Genomic DNA, 27,290 nt, shown 5'->3' with positions numbered 1-27,290 from the left:
TGGTGATAACTATAGAAATTCTTCACAAAAGACAAAATTGATGCAAATAATTCTTTTAAGTACAGCCTCCATCATTAGTTTAAATTAGAAGCCAAAACAGATATTGGAAGGTAGTTTAAAATTTACTTTGGAAAAGATCATTCTTCTGTTTAGATTGCCTGATCAGCTTACAGAAAAATAAATCTTGGCATCTAAATTAATAACTTTGTGGCTTACTTGTTACCTATGAGACATGGATCTGATTAAACTCTGATTGTAAATGAGAACTGCTTCTGAATACATTATTAATGAACTCAGGATAATTCTAAAGTTTTATGACTTAAGGATCAGTGGAAATTGGTTCCATGGTCAGTTTGAGAAATTATGAGAATATGCCTTGCACTGAGGATGTTGATAGCTTAGCATTAGTCATGGTCTTCCCACAGCCATGGCCTGTGACAGCGCTAATGATAGTCATTTTGAAGCATGACCATGAATTAGAATACATTTACAAAACCATAAAATGTCAGATATTGGATTGGATGTTCTCTCTCAATTTCAAGTATCAAAAAAACCTTTTGGACTGGCTAGTTGCTAAAAGTCGCTATTACATGAGGAAAAAAAAAGAAAAGAGAAAAATCAGAGAAGTAATTATTTCAGAGTCTATAATTAAAAAAGAACAGATGTCCAAATACCAGCACATCTTAACTTCATCTGTACTGTCCTCAAAATCACAAAAGATACACCAGTTATTTAGTCTCTGCTGAACAGAAAGTTCAACTAGATTAATGAAAATACTGAATACTAAGCTTGTTCTTTCAATTACTGATTCTTTTTAAAGCATGTTTAATGGTCAGATGTATTTTTTGTTAATGATAACATAGGAAAGGATTTTAGGAAGATCTTTCAAAAAGGCAGATAATGATATTATAGGAGTAAATTGAAAATGATCTATTCTTCAGGAAAAAAATATACTAAAAGATGTGCTTTAGAAAAGAAGGCACACATAGCTGAATAATGTCTAGCTCTTATTTTGTTTTGTTTTGTTTTTCCAACAAAGGATTTGAAGGTCTTAACTGTGAAATCAACTTTGATGAGTGCACTTATGGCTTCTGCAAAAATAATTCAACTTGTTTGGACCTGATTGCAGACTACAGTTGTGTTTGTCCTCCAGGATTCACTGGTAAGATTTATTGTACTTAAGACATTAAGTAGCTAAAAATGAAAAAACAACAACAAAAAAATAAAAAACAAATTCATGATTGAATTTTGTTTGGTATTTTAGCATTAATAAATAAAAACTCAACTCAGTGTTCTGCACTATTGCTAATCTGCTTTTGCTTCCTTAATAATATGATAGAAAGTGAAAGCAATGTGTGAGATGTTTGATTAATTGATGGAAAGAAAAACTATATTTTATTGGGATAAAAAGTATTCAGAAAACAAGTAGTCTGTGAAAAACATTATTTAATCTTTTCCTAGGTAAGCAAGAACAGATAAAGCTGGTAGTATTTGTCTCCAGAAGATCATATCACAACCATACTTTTCTTGTGATTCAGATAGAAATGAGAGTACAATTTTAGCAAGAGAACACTTTGCTCTTCAAGAAAGATGCTATTAGATCTTTATGATAAATAGCCTGGGATTTGCACGACTATTTAACAGGTTTAAGAAAATAGCTTTTGCATCAGGAACAGTCTTCATGAACCCACTTGCTGTGACAAGCAGCTAACAGGATCATATGGAAATCAATAAAACTGTCTCAGAATATGCTATCTTAACAACTAATTGCCTGTGATGTCAGTGACTGGAACACACTGCTTTTCAGGTGCTGGTTTCAGTGACACAAATCAATAGTATTAATACGCACAAGAGGTAGTAGGAAGATCCTCTTAGTTGATGAAGGTAAGGCTGTCTACCTGGCCAGAGTAAACTGCATGAGTTTTGATAGGGCCAAGTGCTGGGTCCTGCATTTTGGTCACAACAACTCCAGGCAACCCCACAGGCTTGGGGAGGAGTGGCTGGAAAGCTGCTTGATGGAAAGGGATCTTGGTGTACTGATGGGCAGTCGGCTGAATATGAGCCAGCAGTGTGCCCAGGTGGCCAAGAAAGGATTGTATCAGGAATGGTTTGGTGAGCAGGGCTAGGGAAGTAATCCTGCCCCCGTACTTGACATTGGTGAGGCCTCACCTTGAGTACTGTCTTCAGTTTTGGGCACCTCAATATAGAAGAGACATTGAGGTGTTGGAGCAGGTCCAAAGAAGGGCAACAAAGCTTGTGAAGGGCTCAGATAATATGCCCTATGAGGAGAGAGTGAAGGAACTGGGGCTGTTAAGTCTGGGGAAGAGGAGGCTGAGGGAAGACCCTATCGCTCTCTTCAAATACTGAAAAGCGATCGCAGTGAGAACAGGGTTGGTCTCTTCTCATTGCTGACAGGTGTCAAGACAAGAGGAAATGGCCTTTCATTGTGCCAGGGGAGGTTTAGGTTGGATATCAGGAAAAACTTCTCAGGAAAAAAAGAAAGAGTTGTTAGGCACTGGAATAGGCTCCCCAGGGAGATGGTTGAGTCACTATCTCTGAATGTGTTTAAAATCTGTTCGGATGTGGTGCTCAGGGACATGATTTAGTGGTGGGTTGTTAGAGTTAGGGTAGTATGGTTAAGTTGCAGTTGTACTTGATCTTTAAGTTCTTTTCCAACCTGAGCAATTCTATGATTCTATGATTCTAAGTTTAGCCATGGCATTAAAAATTCACCATTTGCTTAGCAGTCTCAGAAATCCAACAAAGTCAGCAGGAGTCGTATAAGAAACCAAATCTGTGTTCATAGGAAGCTCAAAATCTAAAATAAAAGAGACCAATTATGGAGAAATGGAAGACTAAAGGGATGAGTAGAGTGGTGAAGAATGAGGAGGCAAAATTAAGTTTTAAGTAAATAAAGCATTTGAGGTTGAGAGTAACACCAACTACGTTCAATTTAGGAACATTTCACACTTATTTTAGCAATAGCTAAGAATTGGCAGATGGGACACAAGGAATGTAAGTTGATACACAGAAATTTAGAATCTGTGAAAGTGATATTAGTTGCAGTTCCTGAAAATGTCTATGACTTTTCTTGTTTTCTTGATTCTTGCCAACATATTCTACAATAATTCTACATTACAAAACTGTAATGTGCTTTATTTCCTTCTCAATCACAGTTTCTTTCTTTTTTTGCTAACTGCTGTCAGGAGTTTGCATAGTGTATGTCTACATCATATTCATATCAACAGGAGCATTTTTAGTATGATACTTTTAAAAGTTGAACTTATACAAACTTTTATTAGTATGCTGCAAGGATCAAAATGGAAAAAATAATTTTTCTGTGGCAGCTTTCAACCAGTCAGTTTTAAGTGGAGAATGCAGGAAAACCTGTTCCTATAAAAGTACAGCTACTTTGCGATATAATGGAGTTTACATTAAAGAACTAGAAATATAAAGAGAATTGTAGGTGTCACAAAAACTGCCCAAAACACGGTAAGTTTTCCTTAGGAAGAACTCTTAATCCTAGATTCATGCATACAGTTTGTTTATAATGTATGCCCATTGGAAGACAAAAAGATTCATGATGAGTGATAAAGCAATAGATTATAGGCAGATTTTAATGGGTAGCTTGAGGCTACAGTGAACTCATAAGAGTTCACTGCTATATAATAGTATATTTTGAAAAGGTCTGTTTTCTGCCTTTTCTGTGTAAGAGCTTTTTTGCTTTTTTCTGTTTTCTGTGTAAGAGCTTTCATCATGAATGTGCTTTGGATATCACTTTTTTTTTTTTTTTTTTTTTTTTTCTGGAGATACAGGACATGAGTTTCCATAAGAAAGCAAGTGAGACAGTGCACTGATTGAAACTGGAAGTGGGGATAAGGACTCTCATGATTACAATGAATATTCTCCTCTGTGCTTATGCTGGTTGTGCAATAAATGCACAGTCAACTGTTGTGAATGTCATTAAATCAGATCTCTCCAAGCTTTCTGACAACTGCTTCATCCTTCCTAGAAATAATCTTTGATGCCAAATACTGAATATTTGATCTTGTATGCTCTAAGAAAAGCAAAAAGTAGTAGAAGAATGTAATCCACCAATATGAGATTTGATACGAGATGTACAGATTTTGATACCTTGCAACTAGCACAATTTTCATCGTTTCCTTACAGTATCATTTATGTCCTACGTACTTCCGAGTTCTAGTACTGATGTAAATTTCCCTAGAAGACATTGCCATAGCAACAGTGGTACATTCAAAATATTTTTTTAAGTGAAAGGAAACATAGTGTACATACAAGAATTTCTGGTTCATTCAGTTAATATTTGACAGTGTAGAAATCCATATTATATAATGGATACAAAAAAACATCCAAATTGTTATACCAAAGAATTTGCTATTATCTACCTGTTTTCTTTCTCATTATGTTCACTCTTCCAGCGTTCCTCTGTATCCTACAGGTGACAGTTTCAATCTTCTCAAGAAACTGGGGAGTTTAGGTTTTAGTTATCAGCATCTTGAGACCTCCCTCAAGAGGATAGTCATGCTATGGATTTCTTCCTCTTTAGTCTTAAACCCAGTTGGTTTTTTTATACATATACATTTTTTTCTGCTGGATTGCTGTTTATCTGGCAGTATTTGCTGGTGATGTCACCCCCTCTCCGGAGGGTCATTTCGAGCTGAAGCTACAGCTGGGCAGCAGCAGCCAATGTGCTCCAGCACAGGGGTTGTACCAGCAAATTCCAGCACAGATCAAGGCTAAGTTAGCCACTGTACTATACACGTTGGGCTGTAAGGGCAGTGTTGAGTGGGAGGCAGACAGTTGTCTGTCTTGATGGAGCAGGCCTGGATGGAGAGAGTAATTCTCTCCTGCTGAGGAAATCCAGTGGGATAGAAATAATGACTGAACAAACTGAGATTCGTGAGAGGAGTGGGGAGTCTTCTTGCAGTGTCTGCTTCAAAAAGCAATTTTTATTGTTAAAATGGTAAGCACCTGAGTGCTGGCAGCTTTGCAGCCCATGGTAAAGGGATTCCTTTGAGCAGATAGGCAGGTGAAGTGAAGCAGCTTCTCAGGAAGACAGGGAAAAGCCTTTCCCTCCCTATTAAATCAAACATTGCTCTAAAATGCCCTCTTGTGGGAGTCAACATCCAAGATCACTGTAATTATCCCATAGGAAAGAGGTACTAGACAAAAACTGACAGACGGAGGCAGTGCTGACTTCTTCCCAGGCAATGCTTTGTTACGTTTTATCAGTTAGAAGGCTTTCAAGTACCTTCAGTGGTCGAGATAGACAGAGACAGTCCATGTTTGTTAGGGTGGACAGCCTTGTTAAATTAGAATCATAGAATCATAGAATGGCCTGGGTTGGAAGGGACCTCAAGGATCATGAATCTCCAACCCCCACTGCCACAGGCAGGGCCAGCAACATCCACATTTAATACCAAATTAGAAAAAGATCTGTTCCATTTATCCAGACTAGGTAATTCCAGGAATTATCAGAACCTGAATGTAGTTGAAGTAGGAAATTTCAATACTGAATACCAGGACACTTGTGGTGCCTGAAGTACCAAGATAGCTTGAATCACAGCATAATTCAGGTGGGCTGGTATGGAATTCCCCAGTGATATAGAAGGAGGAGGCAATTTTGGGGGGTATTGTTTTCAGAATTTGGATGGGTTTCCTCTGGCACTATCAATCCCAGGAAATAAAAAAAATAAAATAAAATAAAATTTGGAAGTCAGTGCCCTGCACAAAAAAACAAGAAAACAAAAAACCACCAAAAACACGTTTTTTCATCTCAAATAATTGACAGGGTTATTCTTTCCCTTTTACCTTTTTTAAATTTTAGAGATTATAATTAAAATTATTTGAAACTGTGCATATGTCCCTCCATGTAGAAATCATTCCTGTGTTAGTAAAGTGACATTAGTGAATATTGTGGAGAAATAACATAACTCCAAAATGGTTTTTACTCCTCTTGCTTGAGTCACATCAGTATCTTATCACCTAATTAATTTAACCAGATGAGTAGAAACACAGAAATATAGTAGGTTTGTTCAGCTGAATGCCATGAGTTATTGATAAGATATTAAAACTAAAGCACAATTAAACAGTAGTGAAGAAGTCTTGTCATGGTCCTGAATTTGCTAATTATTTTTTCATGCATGCTTTCTGCATGTAGGAATGATTTGGAATAAGTCTGGAATTGTTTTAAATTGTTGGGAAAAGAAATCCAGGAAAGCAAAAAGCTTATGTGAGTTGCAAGCTGCTGATCAGAGCACCATGTTCTCTCTTGGAAATAATCATAGAAATAGGTGATACGAATTAGCTGGCTCTGGATTATCACTAATATTTACTTTTTACGTAAGTGACTTATTTTAGTCATCACATGTATCCACCACTCAAGCAATTGTCATGATTTTGCCAGGTCCTGTTAGTACTTAGCTCTGAATTTTTTTATTATTTATATACAAGAGATTGTTGACCTGACTTCTTCACTTATATCATGGTCCATATGAATGCTTTATGAGTAACATGATCCTGGTTTTAAGTTTTCCACCTCTCTCATTCTTGTTTGTTGTTGTAAGAGATAAGATGAAGGGTCAAAATCTAACATCAGTTGAATGTTGACTTAAATAAGTCTTTAAGCTTTTCAAAGCAGAATAAATACATTTAAAGCCTTCTATATCTTTTCTGAAGATCAAATCTATGTATTTTCCTCTGGCATGTCTCATACTATGAGTTTGAGAAATCCCATAGTGGCTATTGTGGCTGAACAAGTGGTCATTCTAACACTGAACATTTATAAATCAAGATTACAAAATGCAGTGTGGTGCCTTCTAGCTCAACCCTTCCATCACAAGACAAAACTTGACACCTTGTTTGTGCTTTAAATCTTTTCTTGTGCATTTGATTTAAAGTCTTTCTAAGGCTTTCAGTGAGTATGCAAAATCTGTCCTCTTTCAGGCAGTTTTTGGACATAGAGATTTAGTCAATGTCAGGACATCTGCACAGTTTAAAATCATTGTCTGTTCATCATCTGTTCCACAGTGATCATCTCCAGTTCTGTACTCAAATGATTCAAAGGACGGATGTCATAAGAAATCTTTCAGTGCTTACCTACATTTCAAGTCACAGATATTCAGCCTCACATGCATCCCATATCAAAAACCAGGTAGCCTTTTAAGTGATACCTCCTTAGAAAAACAAAGTACCTCTGTCTTATCTTTAGACTGAGTGCTGGTGTTTTTCTGCTCAAACTAAAACCTGAAGACATACAGCTGCACAAGGATTGTTTTTTTCCCCTGGCCAGCAGAGCTCTGACCCACAGTGGGCTACTAGAATGGGGCTGTGCTGCTGGGATGCTGGCTTGCAGCAATAGCCCAAAAGAGAGGTCACTTAGGGCAAGCTTCCCACAGTCGGGTGTGTAAAACTAACTTTCTGGAAAATAAACACTATGCAAATATGAAAGAATATTCAATATGTATTTCTTTGGTTATTAGAGAACATTTATCATTGTGTCTAATGCATATACCTGCTTCCCCTGGAAGGAATTCAACTTAGAACGCTGAGTGGAAAAAAAGAGATCAGTTGAGTCTGTTTAAGTTTCATCATGCTGAAAATTACATTACATAGAAATTTTGATAGGCTAATATATATGAAAACCTATTGAATTGCAAGAAAGAAAAACAAATCAATTATAGTTCAGTGGCAATGGGTTTTCCAGCTACCTAAAAAACTAGACAGTTTCTTTTGTATGAAGAATCAAATGGCACATCTCTCCAGTAGTTTCTCATCTGCAAATGCTAAGCATGATTTGTTTGAATTACAAGATGAATAGCAACAGTCAGAAACATCTGAAAAAAAAAGGTAAGTTCATTCTTCAATCAAAAATGTAATTAGTTTATGTGGGATTTACTTTATCACTGCTCTACTAGATGTGTTCTGTGATTATTTTTTTATTTCATTTTATCCCCTTTATTTTAGATATGTGTTTTTTTTTTTTTTTCAATAATGATGCCAATTGTCATGTATAAAATAATATATTTAGAACATAAATCAGTATTTTGGGGTCATGACTGTGTATTTAATTAATTTACATAAATTGAAACATGATTTAAAATGAAGGGGCTTACTTTGCATTAAGTTAAAAAAAAAGTTGTGGGTTGCTGGGAAGTCCTTAACATTTCAAAAATGGAAAGCAATCATGTCTAGAAAACTTCATACTGCAATTAAAGCACAAGTGTTAAACTGGAAAAGATTATTTAAATTCTTTATTTTCCTGAATTTTTGTAGGGATGTATTTAAATTTTCCTAAACTACCTACTTTTTCTATAAATAATTTATCAGGGTTTTTTTGTGTGTTTTATATATACTGTGATGTCATACATGACAACATAGAATGAACAGTAATATTCCAGTATAGTGAGTACCATTTCTTTTTTTTTTCTTTTTTTTCTTTTTTTTCTTTTTTTTTTTTTGTCTGACTACAAATGTAAAAAATAACATGGATAACAAATCAGAATTTCCTACTGCATCAAATTTTTCATTATAACTATTTCAGCTAAGCTGTTTGGACTAAACTTTATGTTATAACATGAGCAATAAGTGAGTGAACTCTGATATGAGAAATCTGTCAATTTCCACAGAGCATGTTTTTCATTCCTCCCAAATATTCTGTTATTGAATTTGGAAAATGTAAGGGACATCTTACATAAGAATAGCCTCTTCTAGGCTTGGGGATTTTTTGTTCTGTTTTCTAGCAGACAGCTCCTCTTCTGATAACAACAAGAATTAAAACTATTGGTCTTGGACAAAGCCCATTCTTCAGTTTAACAATTTGTAGCATTTTTACATCTAGCATTACAATCTAGCATTGTACCAGAGGTTTTGATATTTCCCAGTATATACTGGACTTTTTATCAAGTGCAGCAATTCACGTTTGGGTCCCCTGTTCTTCGGAAGCATCATGCTAGAACAAGTCTGACATTATCAGTTTTAGAATGACCACACTAGTCACTATATGTTGTGCCATCTTCAGTAACACAGCTGGCTTTTTCTTCCTCACTCTTCAGATTTTTAGGGATTTTTTTGCTTATTTTACACCTCTTTCTCAGATCTGCAACTTCCTATAATTTCTGATATTGCTATATTTGAGGCACTCTGCATATGTTAGGCATTTGTTTTTTGTCTCTTTTGTTATCCCTGGAATAGTGTTTGCTCAGCTTCTATGTTTGCATTATTACCAGCAAACAGTGACTAGGTGCCACCTTCCTTTAGGGCTGCACTGCTCTGTAGAATTGTTATTCCTACCTACAACTTACTAATAATAACAACATGAAATTGTTCAGAACAAAGGAATACTAAAACAAACACGGCAAGATCCATCTGACCATTAAACAAGTCCTAACGTCTCTTGTTAGCTCGACACAAAACCTGTGTCTTGATGCTAGCAATGGCAAGTCCATAGGAACTGGGCTACTGGGAAGCAGTGGTGATGATGGGGATATCATCCTATAGCCAGACTCAATGCATTTGAATGGTCAATTTGCCAGGGACTACTGCTTGCCCAGATCAGAGGAGTGTCTGTTGTGGGAAGGGAAAAGTGTTAAATCTGGAATAATTTTTTTAAAGCTGTTTATACAACTTACATCAGAAGTCTTCTTCCTTAGCATTTTTGCATTCAAGCAAGAAACAGAAGTGCGTATATTATTTGCTCTGGTAACATCAGAGCAGCACCTGACAGCCAGTTTTCCTAGGCATGTTAGAGCATGTATGCTGCCCAAGGACAGAACATGTATATTCCAGATTATGACAAGAATGCAACAGGGCCCAGCTCTCTTGAGGTGGGCTATCTCTGACACTATCTCTGATACAATATATCTGACTTGCAGAATTCTCTTAAATTATTCCCAGAAAAGATAGCAGTAGCAGAAGGCTATGATAAGTGATTTATTCTGGGAGCATTCTAACAACTCCTAGATTGCTGGTTGTATGCTCTACATTAGGTCTGTTTACCAAAAGGCTGTTAATGTTGCCCATTAACCACCTTGTACTGAATCTAATTACTTAGTTTTGATTAAAGCACACATTGAATCCAAAAGCATTCAGTTCTGATTTGAATGCATAGCCAGAATATGGCTGGCAATTCTTTTAGCAGCAATCACCATCAGAATTAGAAGTTTATACTAAATACTTTGTGCGCATTGTAGTCAACTTTGAGCTGTTGTGTCTCACTACCTTTCTACACAAAAGGAAAAAAATTCTTACTACTCATGTATTTTCTCTTTGTAGATACACACTGTAATCAAGTCACTTCTTAGTTTTGTTTGTTCTAAATGAGATTTGTTCTAAATGGAGATCTTTAAGCTTTTGCCAACAGCATACTTTCTTGTGTGGCTGAATAAATGGCAGAGATTTTCCTGCATCCCTTCCACATATTTTTAAATATATGGGGCTTTGAACTGTATGGAACTTTGTAGTATGCATAGGTAAAATTACCTTTAAACATAAATATTCCTCATTTTTTTGAATACATCAAGCATTCTTATTTTTTGTCGTAGCTTTGCAGTTGGGTTCCTAGGCTGAAGTCATCCTCAGCAGTCCTTTCTAGATCACTATCACTGTTTCCATACATACAGTTCAGCTCCAGCTTGCTAGTTGCACCTTTAGCAGCTGTGTATCTTTTTAGTTTCTTGTATCTGGCAGCAGTAACTGACAAAAACTGACTGTTAGTAAACAAACAAACAAACAAACAAAAGTATTTAAGTCTGTCACAAAATTTCCATCAGCATATGCTTGTTTGCTCTCCTGTAGCAGAAATTTGCCGTGTTCAGGAAAGGAAGTGAGAGTGGAAATGCAGTGCTTTTCAGAATCACTATTGAACTAATAGAGCAAAAGTTTTACACCTGCAGAAAATGAACATCAGAGAACCATGAAGTGGCTCATTGATCTTGTTATGATTTTTTCAGCTGAAAGGCAAAAACTTGCTGGACAGCTACAGGCTAAGAGTGTCAAAAGCTGTACTGCCCCTTATTCATGTGTATTTGCAACTCTGTAAATATGTTGTTTTTATGAAGAATCTTTTTCTCCCTGTTAGCACTGATATTTTTATTACATGCAGTGTGTCCTGTGCTTCTCTTGACTACTGCATGCCTGGTCTTGGCTCTAGTGAGAATACAGAAATGTGTTTAGATAGGGTGACAGAGTGGAGATGCAGATCTGCACAGAAGCACAGGGCTCTCAAGCAGCAGCTCTGCTGCCATATACCAAGTAACTTAAGACCTTTCCTATTTGGTTCTAAATTTCCCAGACTTTTTGATGTAGATGATTCTTGGTCTTACTTACATGACCACCAATTTAAAATGCTTGTCCTATTTTACACTATTATGAGGCATACCAAATTTCAAGACAACTCAATTCACAACTCAATAAACATAAAAGCCCTTTGATTTTCTTCAGTGTTGTAGTGTCCTGTTAATTACATAATCTTAATACTAGAAGAAAACACTAAATATCATCTGTTCCAGCTTCATCTCACAGAAATCAAATACCACTATACCTAATTCCTGACATGTCTGTCTCACATCTCTCTTAAAGATGTCCAAAACCATTCTTTATCTTCCTCAGGTAACATATTAAGTATGTTATTATTCTAAGCATTACGAGTTCTTTAACATTTAATCTGACATTTTCTCATAGCAATTTAAATGTATTTTTTCTTATTCTGTTGGCTATGGAAATGGAGAACTAAAGACATTTGCAAAGGCCTTTTCTTATTCGATGACTGTCATCACATTTCTATTCAAACTTTCCTTATTTAGGCTTTACAGCCTGATTCATTTTTTGCTTTTCTTTTTTCCTTAGAGGTCCTGCTTTGTAGTTCTTTGTCATTTTTTGAATGGTCCTCTTGACTTCATTTCCTCAACACAGCAGTGGTCACAGCACTGAGCCAGGTGGAGTTCAAAAAGTGTTTAGACAACACGCTCAGAGACAGGATTTAATTTTCGTGTTATTCCGTATGAAGGCGTGAGTTGGTCTTGATGATCCTTGTGTGTCCTTTCCAACTCAGGCTGTTCTGTAATTCTAATACTATTATTTAATTCAGCTCACTGAGCAATGCAAAGCGCTCCAAATGAAGCTTTATTCCGGGCAGACAAGAATGGAAGGATTAATTTCTGTGTCTAACTGGCTAGGTTCCTTTTTTGTATCTCATCTGATTTTGGAGCAAAATTCTATTTTTTTCTCCTACTTAACTTACGATCTGACAAATTATGATATCTTTCACTTGTTCTTATTGAATAAAAGAAACTTTATCTCCAATTAAAATCTATGAAGACTTCTAATCCTGTCCTCCAACTTAATTTTTGTAGATTATTATACTGTCCACCATTCAGACTGTTGTTGAAATTCTTGAGTGGAACTTGTTCTATGGTAGACCTCTTCCAGAATCTCAGCAATTTTTTCATCTATTTTGGAAGTATGCTGATAACTAATGTACAAATGTGACTTTCTAGCAAATTTTACTTATTCAGTAATACTGTCTTGTCATTTCCATCTAGTCTAGTTATCAGTGTGTCATGTGAGATAGGAGAAACATTGCTGAGATTTGAACTAAGATGTACACTTTTTAATTTTAATCAACCAGAAAAATTGTTCTAGTGTAGAATAGAATTTATTTGCTTACATGGAGCTCATTTAGAATAAATCATGTTTTATTTCTAGTATCTTAAAATAAAGCAGGTTGTTGTTTTTTTCCCCATTTTTTCTACAGGAACTGAAGTTACCCAAATGGATCTTTAATTTCACTGCTCCTTCTTTTCTCCTTTTTTAAAGGCTGGCATCTTGGAGTTTTTAGATACTTTAAATATCTTTCCCAAGTTCACAAAGAAGTTTTTACCAGCCAGCTCTCAAAGTACCCAAGGATGAAGTTCATCAGGCCTACCTGTCTACACACCTACCTCATCTGAATCTTCTCCAACCTGTCTTCTTCATTCATCACTGAGGTTTTGCCCTTTAATCATAGTTATCAGTTATGATAATGATCTACTTGAAGCTGACCTTTTTAGCAATGATTGAAACAAAAGAAGCATTAAATAATTTAGCATGATGGCAATCGTTATCAGTAGCTATCCTTTTCCTCTGAATTGCAAACCATACCCTTCCTTCATCTTTAATGCTGAAATACATACACTATAGTATCTTGCTACCCTGCGCATCCCATGATAATTAAATAGTATTCAGTGTCTTCACTGTTTTGATTCTATGTTTACACGCTTATGCTGTATTTCTTAGGTTATCCTTATCTTAGGTTAACATCTCTGAGGTTAACCTGACCTATTTTCTGTTAGTTGTGAATTTCATCTTTTGAAACCAATAAGGTGCTGACCTGGTCTCCTAAAATCCAGAGTCCTTCTCCCACAGAAACTTAAAGATAAACTTAAAAAAAGGAGCAACTTCCTTAATTTTTTTTTTATTTAATATTATTATTTATTTATTTCTGTATTTATTTTTTTTAGTTCAGCCTCTCAGCAGGTTTCACATCACCAGCTTTCTGCAATTCTTGTGATTTTTCTGAATTCCTTTGCTCTCATGCTGTTCACCTCCTCTTCCCTCATCTTGCATGGATATAGATCACTTTCATCCAAGTTCTTCATTTTATTTTCTGAATATTCAGATACCAATCTTCCCTTTTTCTTGGATGCAAATCTCAGACAATCTGACGACAAGCTGCCTTTTCTGTTATTGAAGAGGTTGCCAATAATGCATTCAAAATCTATGAACTTTTTATTGATAATTCTTCCACAGAGTTAGATTCCTGAGAGACATTACCTATCTTTTATATCTGATTTGAGTGGCATAAGTAACCTTCCGTCACTTTGTGAGTAGAATAACAAATACCACTTGCTTACATCAGTGCTAGCTACATCTTTCTTTCTTTTTCACATGAGCTGTTCTGTTATCTACAGTTGACTCTTGTTTTTGGATCAGAAAGATCCCAATATAATTACTATATAGCATGCCAGAGCTTGCAGTAAATATATTCAGTACCCAACAGGTAGGTGTGGATGCGTGATAGACTGTGGATTTCCTTTGGTATATTGATGAACTCAATTGTTACACATATTACATTGTATTCTAAATATTCTCTTTTATGTCTTCTCAGTGCTCTCCCACATTTTTTTTTCTTTTGTTTCAGATTTTCTGTTTCTAAGGAATGGGTTTATTTAACTAAGTAAGGAAGCAAATTAGATTTTTTTTCTTATTATTGTTACTGAGGCTATTAAAAAGTTTTTAAAATGTGGCAGATAATTTCAGTAATTACAGTGTTGAGATGTAATGCTAGAACACACAAAATATATTTGCAAATGCAGCTTATACTTATTCCTTTACAATATTCAATTTGTTAACTATCAGCTATGATGTATGAACAGCTCTAGTTTTAAAGCTGTCAAGCAGAAATAAAATAGTGTTTCAAACCTGGAAAAGTTAAATTATGCAGTTGTCACTTGTACTGTGAAGTAGCTTTTCTGCTTTCCCAAACCCAGCATGATTTATAGTTTTAATGTTTCATTTTCTTTTCTGTCAGACAAAAACTGCTCTACAGATATTGATGAATGCGCCTTCAAGCCCTGCCAAAATGGAGGCCATTGCCACAATTTGATTGGTGAATTTTACTGCAGCTGTTTGCCAGGTAAGAAGTCAGGTGTTATTTTGGTGAGAAATGTTCTGTGGTATTTCTGAAAGAAATATAGTTTTTTTTCATAAGATCAGAGAACTAAATTTTTAAAAGTCATTTTGCTTGAAAAGAGAGAAGGACTTAGCAGGCACTCTTTAAGAGTACTTGACAATTGTTATGTGGCTAATGCCACAAGAATTTGCCTACAAAACATGGCTTGGATCCCAGAAGTCATGCCTTGCAAAATGAATGGTCTCAGAATATCAATGTTATTCATTGAAGAATCTTTAAAGAATTCTACATTTCTGGACCTTTTCTAAAATTCATTTTCCACTTACCCTTCTGGTTTCCTTCTTTTCTACTTGGAGAAATGATTTTTGAAATTTCTTATTGAAGAAACATATGAAAATTTACATAGCAGGTAATTGTAATCAGTATTGCCTGCACAGAAGAGAGAAGCTATTAATAACTGGAATGAAGCCATTAACAATAACAGATCCATCTTTTTCTGTTTTAGAAGGCTTGGATAATTATTATCAGATACACAGTATCCTATAAATATATGAACTTACATAACTTGATCATGTTTTTTTTGTTTTTGTTTTTGTTTTTCTGTAAAGCTAGACTGATGCTATAGACCAACTTCTATACACAGGACTGTAATGATAACATAACCAGCTCATTTAAATGTGATGATTGTATGATATCCGATTATTTATATTTCTTTCTGCTTTCTTACTTGAGGGTCAACTAATTATTGTGTGATTGGAAAGAAGTAACTAAAATAAGAAAACATAGTGCTTTTTCAGTTGCAGTTCTTTCATAGTGTTAGGGCTCTTGGATTAAACTTTGTTCCGTTGTGTCAAGTCAGCAACGTAGTAATTAGAGGATCAAGCTTATTTTTGAATAGAAATATTTCCTTATATTGGATAGAAAAAAAAGTGGTTAAAATTATTACATCTATATAAAAATTATAAGGTTTTTATATAAGAGATTTAAGAATCAAATACAAGTCATTTCATCTAATGTCTAAATTGCTTGAAACGTATTAAGTTTGAAATGTAGGAATAGCAATCACAGCCAGTACTGTTACTAAATCACAGCATACATACATAAAAATAACATCAATATATGCATAAAAAATAGCTTTCATATAGAGGTAAGTAAACGTGTGCATTATAGGGGCACACACATACAACCTCTTTTAAAACCTTAGAATCTCCATGCAGAATTTCAGGATGCAGAGTATCTGCTATGCAATTTTTGTTTTAATTTATTAAAATAGTTAATTTTTTTTAAGATTGATTGTTTGTATTCAGTTACTTTTACTTTTCAAGTCACAAAGTCTGTGACTATATTTCACTTCTCTTTCTGTATGAGAGAAACCCAATGTCACACCTCATTTTGTCAAAGAGTATTTTGTTTTCTGTAATCAGTAACGCAACAAGAACTTTGAAAGCATCTGCCTGCTCTACAGGACTGAAATATTGAGATCATATGCATGAAAAGAACATTAAAGTAATGTAAAAAGTATTAATATGAATTCTTAGACTACATACATTTTCCAGTTATGTTTTGATCTTGTTAGATATAGTTTATAGGAAGTGTTATTACAGCTACAAAATTCAGGATGAAAATTAACGATTTAGATTGTTAATAAGGCAGTTATGCAGATGTGTACTAGATTTGAAAGAAGAAGGCGAGGCAGTTTATAAATAAAAGAAGATAAATAATATGTAATGACTACATATTGTGAGGTTTATTACTACAGAAACTGAACTGCTAACAGGGATGTGAGTAGTTTGTTATAGTAGTTTTTCCACATTTCCAGAGAGTATTCTCTGGCAGGTGGTGACTTAGATGGAAGAATAAGTTCTAGAAAGTTATGCATGTCATAGCTGTTTCCCTTTTAAGGAGTGAGCACAGTCTTCACCTTACTGCTAACTGGGGACTGTCGAGCACCTGCTCAGATGGTGATTGATGAGCCGTTATAACTTGGTAGGAAGAAGCATAGCTGCTAGAGCATAGGAAAGTTTTGTAAATGCATAGGGGGAGTTCTGAAAACTGCTCAGGATTTGAGGCCTTTGTAGTCAATGCAAACATGGGCTACAAGGCAGCCTCCAGTGTCAGCTGAAGCAGGCCAAGTCAGTCTTCATACAAACAATGTTACCAAAGTGTCATGCAGATTCTTCTCCTTCTCTGGAGATTTTCAAAACCTACCTGGACACTTTCCTATGCAACATACTGTAGGAAACCTGCTTTAGCAGGAGGCTTGGGCTAGGCTATCTTCAGAAGTCCCTTTCACCCTGTCTACAAAACAGCTCTTTGTTCCTGAATTAGACCTGCTCAGCCTGAAGAGAATTTTGAGGGAATATCTATGGGGCAGCCCCACTATATCTATGAGGGGGATTACCACTACCTCATGTGATAGTACAAGGACTTCCAAGAGCTCAATATCAAAGCAAGACAAGAGGTAATGGATATAAGTTGGAACACAGGAAAACTCTGATCAGATACTATAAAAAACGAACAAACAAAAAACCAAAAACCTAGACACTTGGACTTGCTGATGGTGAGGATTTAACTTGATGGCCTTCAGAAGTCCCTTCGAGAACAAAATATTTTATCAGTGCATTACTGAATAAGGGATCTTTCCTCCATTCTAATAATGCTTTATAAATATAATACTCATAGTTGAACTTTGAATTTAATTACCTGTTCCTACATGCACATTATTTAAGACTGCAAGCGTTTGAGCCATATAAAAAAAACAAAAGTTTTCTTTAATATTCATTAGAATGTCATCTTCTATCAATCAACTTTGTAGATGGAAGAAATGGAAGTGTTTGTATGCAATATTTCTAAAAAGCCAGAATTTACATGAATATTTTAAAACTTCTCAAATGTCACTTTTCCCCCACGTATTAATTTAATATTTTGTTAGGAAATCGTTTCACATCTATACAGAATTTTGAAAAAAAAAAAAAAAAAAAGACAAACTAGAAACATAGTACAGTAGTGTAGCAAAACTGATTAAAATATTAATTGTCATGCAGAAATCTTACCTTGAAATAGAAAACTAGAGAAGTACTGTTCCTGGTCTAGTGAAAGGTGTCCGTACCTATAGCAGGGGGTTGGAACTAGATGATCATAAAGGGTTCTTTCCAACCCAAATCATTCTATGATCATCCCTTCTAAAGATAACTAAATGCATATATATATATATTTTTTCCCCCGGTGGTATTAGTACATGATTAGCATGATTATTAGAGAAGACTGATTTTGAAACAGAAAATCCAGTCAGTTGTGGTACTTGGGCTGTTAGATTCAACCTAAAATAAATTTTTGTTCAGTTTAGCATGTTGAATCAAGGAAGTATAGTTTTGATTAAGAGAACTCATACAGAGAAAAATCATTAATTAAATTCTTTATTGGGAGCTTTCCTGTTCTAAAGATTACTGTACCATGAAATAAGACTGTACTTCCCTTCAAACCTTTCTGGCAACTGTTATTATGGAGTAAAAGTTTATTTATATTTGAAAGTTTTTTTTTAATTTATATTTAAAAGTTTTTACTCCTGGAAAAACTTCAGGAAAACTTTTGTATCTTATGACTGTAAAAAATGAAGTGACTCATTGAGGTAACAGATGGGAAATAGAAATCATTGAGTCCTTCACACTGCTACTACACAATCATCTTTAACATAAAATTTATAGCGATGACTTTTTTGCTTTAATTTCAAAGTTGCCTGATCTGTAGGGGAGTCTGTAGGGGACCTGTTAGGTCATGGCTTGAACTGGTGATTGAGCACCTGGGGAAGGGATGCCGCTGGCCTAGGGAGCGCAGGTAGTTTGCACCTGTGCTCTCCACATGACCAGAAGGAGTGGAGGCACCCTGGGCTCATATACAGACCAGCCACTGAGGAGAGGATGCTTCTTGGATTTAGGCTGCTTCCTAACAAGGAGTGCTGTATAGCCAAAAATTCCCACTGTGGGTTGAGTGAGTTTTGTATATGACTATCAGCCTACCTGTGAGTACTTTGCCTGGTATTGCCAAGAGCTTCTCAGAAGCAATTTTGCTTCTTTGTGAGCAGAGTCTAATCCTTCTTATGTGGAACCATTTCTCAATTTAAGGTAGTAATTCTCTTGGTGAGTAGTTTACGTTTTTATCAGTTTCTTATCAGTTGCAATTTACTTATACATTATGAAAATCTTTTTCTTTTCCATTTATATATCTAATATCCTTATTTATACTGTGAAAGCGTTCTTTCTAAGCAGGCATGTCCTGCTGGCTGTAGAAATGCTATTTAGCAGTTTATCAATAACGGATAATGCTGTGTGTATTCATATAGAGAAAAGCAGCTGTACTCAGTATCTTAGGGAAGCAGTGGTTAATACACTGAGTTATCGTGATACTTCTCTTTGCTGAGCCTTTATACTGAAACTTATGTGGGTAGCTACATCCAGGAGATAGCAGTGTCTGCCCCTCCCTCTGGGAAGAAGGCTGACATGCTGATGATCATAGCTGCCAGAGAAGTGCAGCTGGGCTTCCCTTGTGATTCTCTTCTCTGATATTTGTGAACGTTCATGTATATTCTTACTCTGGAAATTCACGGAGTCATAGGGGTTGGAAGGGAGCTCTGGAGGTGATCTAGTCCAAACCCTTGCGAAAGCAGGTTCCCTGCAGTAGGCTGCACAGGAGAATTCCTTTGCATTTCTAAGAATCTTGATACGGTTTGCTGTTTTGTTTTGTAATAATGGTATTCCTCACTGAGAAATTGATACTGTAGGAGATCTGACTGTTTATTCCACTTTTTCACGGAAGATTTTACCAAACTAAAGGTCACTTATTTGTTACCTTGCATATAATATTTTAGACACAAAAAGCCTAGGAGAAGACAAGGATTATTTTAAAGGTAGCACTGACTATGACAGTGAGTCATCTTTTATGAAGAATTGTGGAGGTTTGACATTGATGGGCAGCTCACCAACACAATAACATCCTCATACTCCCCCTTCTTCAACAGAACAGGGGAAGAATGAGAAAAGGGCTCGTGGGTTGAGATAAGGACATGGGGATCAATCATCAGTTAATGTCAAATAGAAAAGATGGACTCGGAATAAAGGAGACTAATATAATTTATTACTTACTGCTAGCAAGCTAGAGCACTGAGAAGTACAAGTAAAATAAAAATGCTTCATTCTCTTCCCCCAGAGTGGTGCAGAGGAAAGGGAAAGGGGGTTGCAGTCTATCTATGCTGTTCCTTTGTGGTCCCTCCTGTGGGATGCAGTCCCTCAGGCTGTAGCTCTGACAAAATGTCCCCAATGTGGCTCCATGCCGTGGGGCTCCAGCACTGTCCCCACAGGCAGCAGTAGCTCCCCCAGCCCTCCTGTCCCACTGCAGGCTGGTCTCCTCAGGCTGTAACTCTGGCCCAGGCTGCTCCTGCAGGGGTATCCATGGGCTGTGGCCTTCAGACTTCATTCGCTGCTCGACTTTAGGCTCCTCTATTACTGCATGTGGAGCTCTGCTCCATGTGGTGCCCATGGGCCTCTTCTGGGCTGCATGGAGCTTTTGCTCTGTGTCTGCAGCACTTCCTGCCCTCCTTCTGCACTTACCTCTGTTCCTGCAGGGCTGCTTCTCTCACATATCTCACTCCACTCTCCCAGCTGCAGTTGCACAGTATTTTTTCCCTACCATAAATGTGCTCTCCAAGCATTGCTCATGACTCTGCTCTGGCAGTGTTGGGTCCCTCTTGGAGCAGCTGGAGATGCTTCTGTTATGACATTGGGCAGTGCTGGGTTGTGCTCAGAGAGGTTGACCCTGCACCCCCTTCTGACTACCAAAACCTTGCCAGCTGTACCCAATAGAAGAATAAAACTTGTAAATATTTTGAAGTGTTTGTGAAAGAAGGGCTACAAAAACATAATTGTACACGTCCATTCTTTGCTTTTTCACTCTGTGGTGTAATGGTTAACCTGTCATTTCTCTTTCCCTTGTAACACCTACCTTAACTATCATGCTGTTTAAGCATGATATGAATAAGTGTGTTTTATTTCAGCTTTCTAAGAAGTTATATTAAACTTGTTGAATAAATCATGTCCTCATGAAACTTGGACATTGCTATCACTTCCTGCATGTCTCAGCAGAAATGTCAGACAAAACTAATCATGGTAATACAAATGAACGCTGATTGGTGCTAGCCTTAAACTTAGAAACTGACAGATCAAGGATGATAATCAGGGTAAGTAACATTGTCTCATTTGAGGATCTAGGATAAAATCTAGAAGTGCAAATGTTTAACCCATCCTTCCTTCACAGAACCACCATACCTGCTGTACAACAGGCTAGAATCCTGAAAATGTGAAAAAAGTACTTATGTTTACCTTCTACATCTTATTCCTCTTTCTCTGTTATTACTTCTTTAAGTAAAAGACTATTTTAGAATTAAGCAAAAATAACTTCAAAAACTTGTAACCTCCTCCTTGTCAAAGAAACACCCTCCAAAGAAAGACTACAAAAGCATGAGTCATTAATGGCTATTCCTCTCAAGCAAAGAATTGATTGGCTTTGTGTTCAAACTGGTTGGAGAAAATTAACTTTCTTCACAGCAGCCCCAAGTGGATCTGTGTTTTAGATCTGTGACCAAAACAGCGTGAATAACACAGACTTGTTTTTCCTATTGCTGAGTGCTAGCACTAAGCTAAGAACTTCTCAGTTTCTTGCACTGCCCTGCCAGTGAGCAGGTGTGGAGTGCACAGGAAGGGGATGCAGCCTGAAGAGTTGACCTCAATTGGCCAAAAGGGTATTGCATACCACATGATCTGGAGTGGATATAGTTTGTACAAGTAGCTCTTGACTGGCTAGGTCTGCTGGTGCTGAGTGCTGACTGGAATGCCTTTGCATCACTTAATTTATTTTCCACTTTTTCTTCACTCATTAACTGTCTTTATCCTTCCTCTATACTGTTAAGTATAATATTCCTATTATACTGTTTTAGTCCATACAGTTCTCACCTCATCCCATCATTTTTTTTTCTTACTTATGTACATTAATAGCTCCAAAAAGCAATGCCATGGAAATAAATAAGAGGAAACTGGAACAGATAGAAAAAGCACAAAACCACTACTTGATAGTGTATGTGCTCAGCTACAAGACACTTCTTCAGCACAGTGGTCAGCATTAGCTATGTGTTGTCACTATTAATGAATAGGCGCCTGGAGTTTTAACATTTCATGCCTGTAAAAATCTGCACCAGTGAATGTGACCCACTGTTACTGTTGCCTCTGCTGCAATACACTGCCCTCACATCTGCTGTTTGCTTTCCATAAATGTTCAGCAAGCATCGATGAACATCACTGGTTACAGTTTTTTCTATTTGAAGAATTATGCACTTTTGCTTCATGTGCACTTCTATGTCAGACTGCCCCTCTGCTGCTGTCTGTCACACAGCAACAAAATGTAATGGAATATTAATGGCAAGGTTCACCCCTTAGTGCTGTACCACCAACATCCACCACTGATGCTGTGGACCAACATTAAAATAAGAGGCATTACTTTTAGAGCAGACCTTGTCTTTAGTTCAGGCCTGTTCTTTTATAGGGAACTACACTGAAATTGTTGCCTGCTGCTAACAAATAAAAAAAGCTATAAATGTCGAGGCAGTGAAAAGACAACCACAGTTTATGTTTTCAAATATAAAAGGTATTTAAACAATTTTGTAATGCAACGTTATTTTGCTTTTAAGCCATGTAATGGGTGGGCATTTAAAATAATGTAGTATATATAAGACCTGTGAATCATATTTAATGTACATATTTCTCAGCATTTTCATGATTTTCACTATAAGAATAGGATTACAGTATATTCAGTTTTAATTTTTCAGATTTGAAATTGTTATACTCTTGTTTTCAGTTGTCATACATGTTTTACAGTGTTATACAAGCCCTCATATATAATTCTAATGTGAAGATAAATCTGCGCTGCAGAGTTATTTGAACAAAATGCTTTTAAAGAAATGCAGCAGGTGATTTCTGCAGCAGTCATGTAATTGCATAGACACACTGTGTTCAAAGTGTTCATCATATTCCATAATGCAATGGTACCTGTGCCTTCTGTTAGTTTATATTGTTCCTAGAAGCAAAGTAAAATTTTAATTTTTTGAATGTATAATTTTTATATAATTTGTTTAAGAAGTTGATGTAGATGTATGACAGACAAAGCTCTGCAGTTTCTACATAGTTGATATTTCATTGTTACTCTCCCATAGATAAATTGGTGACCTCTTTTTACTAAGACTGAAATATATTTCTTTTTCTAAGTTAAAAAGAGATAAAACAAGATAATTGTTAACATTCCTTGCAATAGATACAACTTTTAGCTACAGACAATTTCTTCAATAGGTAAGAAAGGAAGAAAAGAATAAGGAAACCAAGGAATGCAAATCGCTACTGTATGCCAGCACACTTTAGGGAGTGTGAAGAAACATGAAGCCAAGTGTAGGGGAAGGAAAAACATAGAAGTTGAAAGCACTGAAGTGGAAAGCTAAGAAAGGGTAAATGAGAAGAGCAGCATACTTTGCAAAGTTCACAAAGAAGTCTTTTACTATGGTTTGGTTGTGAGGGAGGCTGTGATGAAGGAAGAGAAAGTATGATGGAGATGGCAAATTTTCTACTGTTGTAGAACAAGCTGAACTTATTCGGTCTAACAGCCTTTTAGCCTTTAGCCTAACATTCTTTTACAATTTTAATGTTATTCTGTGTTCCTATCTTTATCTGTATAGTGCTTTACAACAGAGATAAGTGAAAACTTCTTGCAGCAGAACAAAAAAAATTTTTTTTGGCTTCTTCCATTTTTTTTTTTTTTTCCCAAAAAATGTGCTGTCAGTTAGGAAGCTAAAAATAAAAGCTCTATTTTCCCTATTGATTAGCAGCTCATTTGTACTGTCTGTTCTATCCTACAACCCTAACAGAGATAACTTAAAATGTTGACATTTTTTTCTAGTAGAAACAACATTATTTATTTCAAAACATTGAGTTACTCTTAACAAAAGCAGACAAAACATCTTTTAAGAGGTATTTTAATAACTCATAACCAATCATCCAGGTGAAGAAGTATCACCATTGTATGGGAACTGCTGAGTCACGGCCTGAACCTCTGATTAATCACCTGAGGTGAGCCTTGAGTCAGCCAGAGGAGCACAGGTGAAGGCAATTCACCTGTGCTGCCGGAAGGGGTGGAGCCAGGCTCCACCCCTCCTGGACCTATTTAAGAGCTGGCTACCACAGGGGAAGGATCTCTTCTGGAGATCCTCCTCTTTTGGTATCTTCTAGTGAGCTCAACCCAAGGGTAAGCTCTTCTACTTATTCTCTTTTGCGATCCTTGTTTGCTTTTGCCTTACTCTTTTGATTATATTGCAATTATAACATCGTGGTTATACAACCATGATAGCCCTCAGCTTGAGTCTAGTCATTTCCAAAACTACTATACACACAGTAGCAGAATGGAATGGAAATGTATGTTCTCTATTAAGCTGTTGCTTTAAAGACATTGTTCAAACCTTTATAGCTATGTTGCAAAATTCACAAGTTTATACTCTTCTTTAAAAGATTTGATCCTCAAGAGATACCTATTTTTTCATTTGATGGCTCTTATATTTGATGTCTCTGCATTTTTTCCATCATCTGATACAGTAATCAATATGTTGCCATGTAAGTGTCTCTTGCTGATTTAATGCATATACAGGTAATGGGAAGTCAGATCACCTCTAACAATGAGAAAAAAAAAAAAAAGAAAAAGAAAAAACAGGAAACTAAGGTTTATAATTCAGACAGGTAAACCAGTGAATCAACTCTAGAAAGTCATTTATTTCCTTTTAATATATGAATAAACTCAGATTTTTTTTTATCTATTCATATAATCTCTGTGGACAAGGAGAATCTGATTACAGTGTTTACCAAAGGAATTAGATTTATGCATTGTTTGTGTTGATAGCCCAAAAATAAGAAAGCATCATTGTTTACTCCACTGAAGGTTGTTTGAATCTTCTACTGGAGAGGAAAATAAAAATTTGCTGTATGGACAACTGAATGCACATATAAGGGTACCTGGGCTTATTTAGAGTACTGTCCTTGATGAGATGAAAAAAGAGATTAAAGTAAGATACTCATGGATCTGAGAAAAGGAAGATTCGAGCTATTAAAACCTTTCCTGCGAAGAAATATCTGGAGTGTAATGCATGCTTTAGAAAATGTTTAGTGGCATAGATAGGTATGGTTGCTACTTAAAAATAAAAAATAAAAAAGAATCATTGATTACTACTCTCGTCTTGATATCAATACCCTTCTACGACTGTATAATCAATGCGTATTGATTGTGGCCATGGATATTCTAAAATTATTTTTAAAGATGGCACATACTACCAAACTTTGTATTTTCAAGTTTTTAGCTTATTTTAGAAGTCATACACTGGAGATATTAAACTTTGTTCACCATCGCAGGGAACAGAAAAGATCACAAGGCAACTGCAGTGTGAAAAAAATGCTCAAATTAAATTGAACATGCTACTAAGTGCAAGTCTGCCTATTTGGAGTCACTGTACAGAGGCAAGTACTTCTGCCACAGAAGTCAGTTCCAAATAAATAGTGACTAGAATAATAATGAATTCCTCATTCCTCTTATGCATTGTCAGGCATAGCTAGACAGAAGAAGGCAAACATGAGTGTTTTTGAATTGTAACATTCTGATTGAAAATACTTGCCAAAACTACCTAGGGCAATACTCTACAAAAGAGCAATACAACATATTTTCTTAAAGGAAAATGATACCAGTAATGCCTACATCCCTCTTAAAGATTCTGTGATGACAAGGAGTGAAGTATTCATCAGCAGGATAAGGGAGCAGGAGCATTCATACTTTCTGCTTATCATGAAAAAGAAATATGCATCTGCATTTATATGTGGGGTGAGGTAAAGACCCCTTTTTCATGTGGGAGTCGGCACGGAGAAGCATACTGCAATGCAGCAGAGAATTTGCTTTGGCTGCTTGAGGGCTAGCTCTGTCAGGGAGCAGCTGTTGGGCAACATTGCCTTCTGCATGGCAGCAACTCTCCTATTTAAAAATAAATAAATTATGGAGCGTATTTATATGGAAAAAGAAATAGAAAATGGTCTTTTGTCTGCTGCTACTTATTAGCAATATTAACATTTTGGAGATGGCATTTCTTCTTTTCCTTTGGCATTTTTATTGACTCATTTAATTCTCAATCTGTGTTTTTGTTCTTTGTCCTTTCCTACTCTTCTTTAAAGTAATCTCCTTATTTAACAATTTGCTGTCAAACTAAAGTAGTAACTTTTTCAGTTTTAATTTTTTTGTGGCTATACTTGCATTATTAATAAGCTGTAAAAATCTTGTAAATTCCTCAAAGTTTTCAGCTAATGTAATCACCTGGCCAGACCATCATCAGAGTCTATAGCTGTTGCTTTAATCACTTACCACTTTTTATTCTACTCATCTGTCACTAGAAACACTCGTGGTTTTCTTCTAGCTTTTCTGGTATTGTATTGTTATCTAATAAGAAATGAAGGTTCATACTTGTATCTTATGGTTACAATTTCTTTCATTATTACAACAGATAAATTAGAAAATATATAAACTAAAGGTTTTATGTGCTTTTTCTCTTCCCAAAGTGTTGCTCTATTAACAAATTTTAATAAGTGGTTCAACCACAAAACTTTGTTTGTCTGCCTACCTTAATATCGTGGATGTTATGGATAGCATGCTTATGCATTTTTGTTTTTATTTGCCTTTTTGTCTTCCTGAATTTTACTTCTAAATAAAATCTTGCACATGAGTTGCGTACCAAACTTTATATTGCACTTCAGAAACAATTCTAATTTAAATTAAGGCACTCACCTTCTGTAACAAACATAATTTATTGCACTGGAGAGTTCTCAATTTAATTGAGTGTCAAATCACACTGTCGGGGGCAGTTCATCCTCCTGTATTCCTGACACGCGAATACCGAGAGGCAAGCAGTGCCCCCAAGGTACGACTAAATGGAGGACAGCATCACTGACCACTGCTTGTGCTGATTTTACTGAGAGGTTCATATGTCAGTAATTATTTATTTATTTATTTATTTACTTCAGAAACGTTGAGATAAGTTTTGTGCAATTACCAGAAGTTAAAAAATATATTTAAATTATTACTATTGGTGTTTATATCACAATTACTGCTTTTGTATTAAAACAGTTCATATACTGAGTTTCAATTGAAATTCACGGGTGTTTATTTCTAAAAATACTAAGCAGTTGGAAATTATATATATATATGTCAAATAAATATAGACTTTGAGTATGCACAGAGACAAAAAAAAAAAAAAAAGAAATCTGTCAGTCTCCATTACAGGCTTTAAGGAAGCAGTATTTTGAATTGATGATGTATTCTATTAAGATAATGAAGGTATGATGTTCATTCATTAGATTTTAATTCTTTTCACTGGAAACATTTCCTATTCTTTAAAAAAGAAAAACAAACAAACAATAATAACGCGAAAGACTAGCTCAATATACAGTTGAGAGAGTTTTTGATGGCATATACATTAAGGTGAAAGATT

General features: G+C 35.8%; 1 protein-coding gene across 1 annotated transcript in view; it reads left to right on the top strand.

Moving 5' to 3' along the window:
* Window positions 1-27,290, top strand: part of EYS (eyes shut homolog) — a 643,894-nt gene that overhangs the window by 92,780 nt on the left and 523,824 nt on the right. Inside the window, exons 3-4 of the mRNA XM_042889745.1 lie at window positions 1,040-1,162; window positions 14,588-14,692. Coding sequence (XP_042745679.1) covers window positions 1,040-1,162; window positions 14,588-14,692 — 228 coding nt within the window. The remainder of the gene's footprint in view (window positions 1-1,039; window positions 1,163-14,587; window positions 14,693-27,290) is intronic.

Source organism: Lagopus leucura, unplaced genomic scaffold (genome assembly GCF_019238085.1).
Source record: "Lagopus leucura isolate 7727_CA_CO unplaced genomic scaffold, USGS_WTPT01 Super-Scaffold_73, whole genome shotgun sequence".
Lineage (NCBI taxonomy): Eukaryota > Metazoa > Chordata > Aves > Galliformes > Phasianidae > Lagopus > Lagopus leucura.
The sequence above is the reverse complement of the archived record's forward strand: the minus strand, read 5'-3'. Positions and strand labels throughout refer to the sequence as shown.